The sequence below is a fragment of the Crinia signifera genome, chromosome 1 (assembly GCF_055691185.1).
Source record: "Crinia signifera chromosome 1, ASM5569118v1, whole genome shotgun sequence".
In the NCBI taxonomy this organism is placed as follows: Eukaryota; Metazoa; Chordata; class Amphibia; order Anura; family Myobatrachidae; genus Crinia; species Crinia signifera.
In genome coordinates this window covers 182,994,398-183,002,389 of record NC_139217.1, presented here as the reverse complement: position 1 = coordinate 183,002,389, position 7,992 = coordinate 182,994,398, and the positions used below count along the sequence as shown (strand labels likewise).

Sequence of the window (7,992 nt, the reverse complement as noted above, 5' to 3'; positions counted from 1 at the left end):
ATGCCGCTTGCCTGATTCCTAGAAGCTGTCACCAGGTGAGCATCGCTTCCCCATGGGGAAGGTAGGAGGAATGGGGCCCTGTGTAATGTTAATAATACCTTCTTTTTCTCTTCTAGCTTCTTCCGGCGGAATAGTTTTGGGACCTACAGTTGAATACCTGTGTATATGGGGAACCCCTGCTGTTGTGATGCCGCTTGCCTCATTCCCAGGAGCTGTCACCAGGTGAGCATCGCTTCCCCATGGGGAAGGTGGGAGGAGGAATGGGGCCTTGTGTAATGTTAATAATACCTTCTTTTTCTCTTCTAGCTTCTTCCGGCGGAATAGTTTTGGGACCTACAGTTGAATACCTGTGTATATGGGGAACCCCTGCTATTGTGATGCTGCTTGCCTGATTCCCAGGAGCTGTCACCAGGTGAGCATCGCTTCCCCATGGGGAAGGTGGGAGGAGGAATGGGGCCTTGTGTAATGTTAATAATACCTTCTTTTTCTCTTCTAGCTTCTTCCGGCGGAATAGTTTTGGGACTTACAGTTGAATACCTGTGTATATGGGGAACCCCTGCTGTTGTGATGCCGCTTGCCTGATTCCTAGAAGCTGTCACCAGGTGAGCATCGCTTCCCCATGGGGAAGGTGGGAGGAGGAATGGGGCCTTGTGTAATTGGAATAATACCTTCTGTTTTTTTCTTCCAGCATCTTCCGTCGGTTGATCCCAAATGGCTGTGGACTGATGTGTGTCACCCCCTACTTTTCGAACAGGCTGGACCTGATGATGTGTGCTCCATGACTACTGTTAGTCGACTTGCTGCTGTTATCAGGTGAGTGTCGCACTATCAGGAAGACATCCTCATTTGTACTTTAATATAAATCTACTTATCAATGAAAATGATATTTGAAAATAATTTTTCTTACAGATTCCTCCGAATATTTGTGAACACTTGCCCTGGTCCTTTACCATGAGAACAATTTGGTACATTTGCCCTAGACCTTTTGGACACTTGCCCTGGACCTATACTATTTGGACACTTGCCCTGGACCTATACCTAAGGGCTATACCTTCAGAACATTAATGGACACTTGCAATGAATCTACACCTTGTTAAAAATGTAAACACTTGACACACCACTTTTTTCTTATTTTTTTTTTTTTATTAGAAAAAAATTACATAATTATGTTTCATGTTAAAAATAAAATTGTTATGAGAAATTTGAATTGTCTTTCATTACTTTGTAATCTTCATTTGATTGCAGTAGAACCTACCTGTAATAAAAAACAGATAAAAAAAAATAATAATGTATTTATTGCAAACACTTGCAAAGAGCAGTTGTTCTATCTCACAGGCCAAAGGCAGGAGGCGAGCCCTTGGCCTGTGCGATAACACAAGTGCACGGTTGGGTGGGTGCGTGGAGCCTGTGGAATGGTGCATTGCTGGCGCAAACACTTGCAAAGAGCAGTTGTTCTATCTCACAGGCCAAAGGCAGGAGGCGAGCCCTTGGCCTGTGCGATAACACAAGTGCACGGTTGGGTGGGTGCGTGGAGCCTGTGGAATGGTGCAGTGCTGGCGCAAACACTTGCAAAGAGCAGTTGTTCTATCTCACAGGCCAAAGGCAGGAGGCGAGCCCTTGGCCTGTGCGATAACACAAGTGCACGGTTGGGTGGGTGCGTGGAGCCTGTGGAATGGTGCAGTGCTGGCGCAAACACTTGCAAAGAGCAGTTGTTCTATCTCACAGGCCAAAGGCAGGAGGCGAGCCCTTGGCCTGTGCGATAACACAAGTGCACGGTTGGGTGGGTGCGTGGAGCCTGTGGAATGGTGCAGTGCTGGCGCAAACACTTGCAAAGAGCAGTTGTTCTATCTCACAGGCCAAAGGCAGGAGGCGAGCCCTTGGCCTGTGCGATAACACAAGTGCACGGTTGGGTGGGTGCGTGGAGCCTGTGGAATGGTGCAGTGCTGGCGCAAACACTTGCAAAGAGCAGTTGTTCTATCTCACAGGCCAAAGGCAGGAGGTGAGCCCTTGGCCTGTGCGATAACACAAGTGCACGGTTGGGTGGGTGCGTGGAGCCTGTGGAATGGTGCAGTGCTGGCGCAAACACTTGCAAAGAGCAGTTGTTCTATCTCACAGGCCAAAGGCAGGAGGCGAGCCCTTGGCCTGTGCGATAACACAAGTGCACGGTTGGGTGGGTGCGTGGAGCCTGTGGAATGGTGCAGTGCTGGCGCAAACACTTGCAAAGAGCAGTTGTTCTATCTCACAGGCCAAAGGCAGGAGGCGAGCCCTTGGCCTGTGCGATAACACAAGTGCACGGTTGGGTGGGTGCGTGGAGCCTGTGGAATGGTGCAGTGCTGGCGCAAACACTTGCAAAGAGCAGTTGTTCTATCTCACAGGCCAAAGGCAGGAGGCGAGCCCTTGGCCTGTGCGATAACACAAGTGCACGGTTGGGTGGGTGCGTGGAGCCTGTGGAATGGTGCAGTGCTGGCGCAAACACTTGCAAAGAGCAGTTGTTCTATCTCACAGGCCAAAGGCAGGAGGCGAGCCCTTGGCCTGTGCGATAACACAAGTGCACGGTTGGGTGGGTGCGTGGAGCCTGTGGAATGGTGCAGGCGCAAACACGTGCAAAGAGCAGTTGTTCTATCTCACAGGCCAAAGGCAGGAGGCGAGCGCATGGCCGGTGCGATAACGCAAGAGCATGGTTATTGTAACTCACCATTATGCGATCATGTTGTCTCATTCTGTCCGCTTCAAAAATAGATGAGTCACGATTTCCACTCTAACCAATCTTCTTTGCAAAATCTGCTTAAAAAATTAGGGAAAATTGGTGATTCATCTGGCATTCAATATAACATATTTCACAAACAAAAGTAAAGATTTTTGGGAAAAGAGAAAATGTGGGATCAGATTGCTCTCTTTTGGCCCATTATTACATCCACCATTGTTAAGGAGCTCTCATTATTTCCCAACAATTTACAATGCATGCACGCGCATGCATTGCATATCTGTAACGCCCAACTCCTTTATGAACACAGCTGAAAATGTAAAAGCAGGGGTTAAATAAACACACAAAATTGAACAAAAAAGAAAGAAGGGATGAGAACATAAATAAACATAAATAAGTAAGAAGATAATACACATACAAAACAAAATATATAAGGAAATATACAACCGTGTTCACAATGTGTGCTCCTCTTCCTCCTCAGCTGGTGCTTGGGTGGTTGATGCTCTTTCAGGAGTTGAGTGTCTTGGTGGTCTGCTTGGCCTTTGGACGGTGCTTGATGGAGGTGGATGGCTGTACAGTCCAGAGTATCCTTGGTAAGACTGGGATGGACCATACATGAATGTAGGTGGATGCACAGGCTGCTGGTGTAGATGTGGCGTCGTTAGGTCTGAACTTCTTTGTTGTCCCACGTAGTCCTGTTCATTCCTGGTCCTCAGGCAGTTGGCAATTAGCATGCAGCTTGCAGAGATTTGAGTCTGGCAAGCAGACATGTTCCTCAAGGTCTCCTGTTGACACGTGACATTCTCTACCAGCTTGTAGATTCCCGTTGTCAAAATCTGAATGCTTTCTCGAAGACCCTTGCTGTCATCTTGTCGTCTGCGTTCAGATTCCAGCCAGTCTTCATGACGTCGTCTTTCGATTTCTGCCCAGTCCTCTTGCCTTCGTCTTTCAATGTCAGCCATCGATGTTGCCAGCGTTTCCAGGTGCCTCTCCATGGCAGTCATCCGTTGTTCCATCATGAGGCGGTACTGGTTCTGGCTGTCTTCGATGACTGCTGCCATTTGACGTACTCTCTGCACACGTGATGGAGTCTGGCGTTGCTGGATGTCTTCAATCAGCTGCAAGTCCGCTACAATAATCAAGAAAAGATTGTCTGAGAAACTGCAAAAAGACCAATTTTTATAACTGTAACACAAGGTTTAAAATAAGGATTATAGCTTACGTTGCAATGGCGGTGTTGTTATTGCATCCACCTCCTCTTCCTCAGATTCCTCTACGATATCCAGGTTGGAAAGCTGGAAACTTGGTTGTTGAATGGAAAATTCTGTTGTTTCTTCTGTTTGCTGGGAAGTAGACAAACTGCTTCCTTCCAATCCAATGAAGGTGTCTTCAGTCACATTTGAGCTTTCCAAGTGACTAAGTGGAAAAAGTTCCAGGGTGAAGGTCTCCTGTGCCGTTGATTCTTCGTCGGGTGGATTTTCCTGGATGATGGTAGTGGGAGCTGGTGCAGTTACAGCTGCTGTGTTTTCTGCTTGAACATCTATTATACAAATGTCAGAAAATCATGTAAGTTGAAAAGTTTAAAAAAATTTTTTCTCAAATGTTAAATATCACAAATGCTTACCCTCCTGTGGTCTTTGCGAAGAGGTTCCTGCTGGTGTTTCCTCTCGTCGTCTTCTGTGCTGTCTGGGAATCGCATCTGCCTGTGCATTCAACACTTCGGCCCGGCGTACATTAGACTCCACCGAACCTGGTACTCCTTCAACCATGATGGGATTGAAGTGGGCCTGGATGACTTGCTCCCATGGAAGCCATCTCATATGTAATGGAGAGCCTCCTCCAGTCTCCAAAGCATGTTGCCGTACCTTTCCCATCTTCTTCTTCGTTTGCTGGCGACAGTCATTGAATCTTTTGTGGCATTTGTCTGCATCCTTTGGGTTGCCACTCACAGCTGTAACCTATGATGGCAGTGTGAAAAAATATACATCAATAATTCTGGAATTAAACTGGAAAAAGGACCTTATGAACAAGTTGAATTAAAAGGATGTAAACAGCTGTAGACCGTACCTTCTCAGCAATGTATGACCAGATCTTCTTGCGCTCTTTGAAGCTGGTCTCCTGTCTTCGTACACCAAACAGCTTGTCCTTGAATTTGTAGGCATATTCCACCAGAACATTATTCTCCGTTGTAGTGAACGGAGTGTTCTCTTCTTCCGCTGTTGCATCCTCTGTGGGTACCTTCTTCTTACGTCCTCTTTTTTTCTTTGGTGCAGACGGTTGTGCACCCGATCCACTGGGTTGTTCCTCATCCCGGTTTTCTGTGGCCTGTTTTTTGAAAAAATGATTAAACAAAAATTAGTTTGTTTTTGATTGCATGTCATCATGGTGTGCATATTCATTATTCCGTAAGTTACAGTACCTGTCTTCTTTTAGTTATTGTTTGTGTGCATTGCACTCCTTGTCCTTGGCTTTCGGCTACATCCTGCACCGGCCGGTTAGGATTCCTCGCCAACGTAGGAATGGTCTCCGTTTCTTCCTCCCTTGATTCCATTGCTTCCTGACTTGACTCACCTGTATGGGAAAAAAGAGGGGAAGGGGGTCCACGTGCTCTGTTTGGCCTCGACATACCTGTTGTATATTAAGGAGAAAAAAATACATGAGAAATCCGTCTGAAACACATTTACACCCCCAAAAGCCCCATGCAAGGTCAGATCACACACCCAGGAGAGGGGGGCACCCACCCCCACCACCAAAAGCCATGCTGCAGCCTTTAAAGAAAAAATGCACTTTGCAAGAAAAAAAGCACCATTTAAAAAAAAAAAAAAACAAACCTTGCAAAGGGGGACCCAGGGCCACACCCGAAGCTAGCTGGGCACCCCCTAAGACCCCAAAAAAGCATGCAGCATGACTTTTGGTGAAAAAAAAAAAACCATGAAAAAAACATCTGAAACACATTTTCACCCCCAAAAGCCCCATGCAAGGTCAGATCACACACCCAGGAGAGGGGGGCACCCACCCCCACCCCCAAAAGCCATGCTGCAGCCTTTAAAGAAAAAATGCACTTTGCAAGAAAAAAAGCACCATTTAAAAAAAAAAAAAAAAAACCTTGCAAAGGGGGACCCAGGGCCACACCCGAAGCTAGCTGGGCACCCCCTAAGACCCCAAAAAAGCATGCAGCATGACTTTTGGTGAAAAAAAAAAACCATGAAAAAACCATCTGAAACACATTTTCACCCCCAAAAGCCCCATGCAAGGTCAGATCACACACCCAGGAGAGGGGGGCACCCACCCCCACCCCCAAAAGCCATGCTGCAGCCTTTAAAGAAAAAATGCACTTTGCAAGAAAAAAAGCACCATTTAAAAAAAAAAAAAAAAAACCTTGCAAAGGGGGACCCAGGGCCACACCCGAAGCTAGCTGGGCACCCCCTAAGACCCCCAAAAAGCATGCAGCATGACTTTTGGTGAAAAAAAAAAACCATGAAAAAACCATCTGAAACACATTTTCACCCCCAAAAGCCCCATGCAAGGTCAGATCACACACCCAGGAGAGGGGGCACCCACCCCCACCCCCAAAAGCCATGCTGCAGCCTTTAAAGAAAAAATGCACTTTGCAAGAAAAAAAGCACCATTTAAAAAAAAAAACACCAAACCTTGCAAAGGGGGACCCAGGGCCACACCCGAAGCTAGCTGGGCACCCCCTAAGACCCCAAAAAAGCATGCAGCATGACTTTTGGTGAAAAAAAAAAACCATGAAAAAACCATCTGAAACACATTTTCACCCCCAAAAGCCCCATGCAAGGTCAGATCACACACCCAGGAGAGGGGGGCACCCACCCCCACCCCCAAAAGCCATGCTGCAGCCTTTAAAGAAAAAATGCACTTTGCAAGAAAAAAAGCACCATTTAAAAAAAAAAAAACCAAACCTTGCAAAGGTGGACCCAGGGCCACACCCGAAGCTAGCTGGGCACCCCCTAAGACCCCAAAAAAGCATGCAGCATGACTTTTGGTGAAAAAAAAAAACCATGAAAAAACCATCTGAAACACATTTTCACCCCCAAAAGCCCCATGCAAGGTCAGATCACACACCCAGGAGAGGGGGGCACCCACCCCCACCCCCAAAAGCCATGCTGCAGCCTTTAAAGAAAAAATGCACTTTGCAAGAAAAAAAGCACCATTTAAAAAAAAAAAAAAAAAAACCTTGCAAAGGGGGACCCAGGGCCACACCCGAAGCTAGCTGGGCACCCCCTAAGACCCCCAAAAAGCATGCAGCATGACTTTTGGTGAAAAAAAAAAACCATGAAAAAACCATCTGAAACACATTTTCACCCCCAAAAGCCCCATGCAAGGTCAGATCACACACCCAGGAGAGGGGGCACCCACCCCCACCCCCAAAAGCCATGCTGCAGCCTTTAAAGAAAAAATGCACTTTGCAAGAAAAAAAGCACCATTTAAAAAAAAAAAACCAAACCTTGCAAAGGGGGACCCAGGGCCACACCCGAAGCTAGCTGGGCACCCCCTAAGACCCCAAAAAAGCATGCAGCATGACTTTTGGTGAAAAAAAAAAACCATGAAAAAACCATCTGAAACACATTTTCACCCCCAAAAGCCCCATGCAAGGTCAGATCACACACCCAGGAGAGGGGGGCACCCACCCCCACCCCCAAAAGCCATGCTGCAGCCTTTAAAGAAAAAATGCACTTTGCAAGAAAAAAAGCACCATTTAAAAAAAAAAAACCAAACCTTGCAAAGGTGGACCCAGGGCCACACCCGAAGCTAGCTGGGCACCCCCTAAGACTCCAAAAAAGCATGCAGCATGACTTTTGGTGAAAAAAAAAAAACCATGAAAAAACCATCTGAAACACATTTTCACCCCCAAAAGCCCCATGCAAGGTCAGATCACACACCCAGGAGAGGGGGGCACCCACCCCCACCACCAAAAGCCATGCTGCAGCCTTTAAAGAAAAAATGCACTTTGCAAGAAAAAAAGCACCATTTAAAAAAAAAAAAACCAAACCTTGCAAAGGGGGACCCAGGGCCACACCCGAAGCTAGCTGGGCACCCCCTAAGACCCCAAAAAAGCATGCAGCATGACTTTTGGTGAAAAAAAAAAACCATGAAAAAACCATCTGAAACACATTTTCACCCCCAAAAGCCCCATGCAAGGTCAGATCACACACCCAGGAGAGGGGGGCACCCACCCCCACCCCCAAAAGCCATGCTGCAGCCTTTAAAGAAAAAATGCACTTTGCAAGAAAAAAAGCACCATTTAAAAAAAAAAAAACCCAAAC

The 7,992-nt window shown here is 46.8% G+C and overlaps 1 protein-coding gene across 1 annotated transcript; it reads right to left on the bottom strand.

Annotated features, from left to right (window-relative positions):
• Window positions 1–3,156: 3,156 nt before the first annotated feature.
• Window positions 3,157–3,992, bottom strand: LOC146061839 (uncharacterized). Its single transcript, XM_083174487.1, has 2 exons — window positions 3,927–3,992; window positions 3,157–3,833 (listed from the first exon to the last, which is right to left on the bottom strand). The coding sequence occupies exon 2, from the start codon at window positions 3,763–3,765 to the stop codon at window positions 3,157–3,159; it is 609 nt and encodes a 202-aa protein (XP_083030613.1). The 5' UTR covers window positions 3,766–3,833; window positions 3,927–3,992.
• Window positions 3,993–7,992: the final 4,000 nt, after the last annotated feature.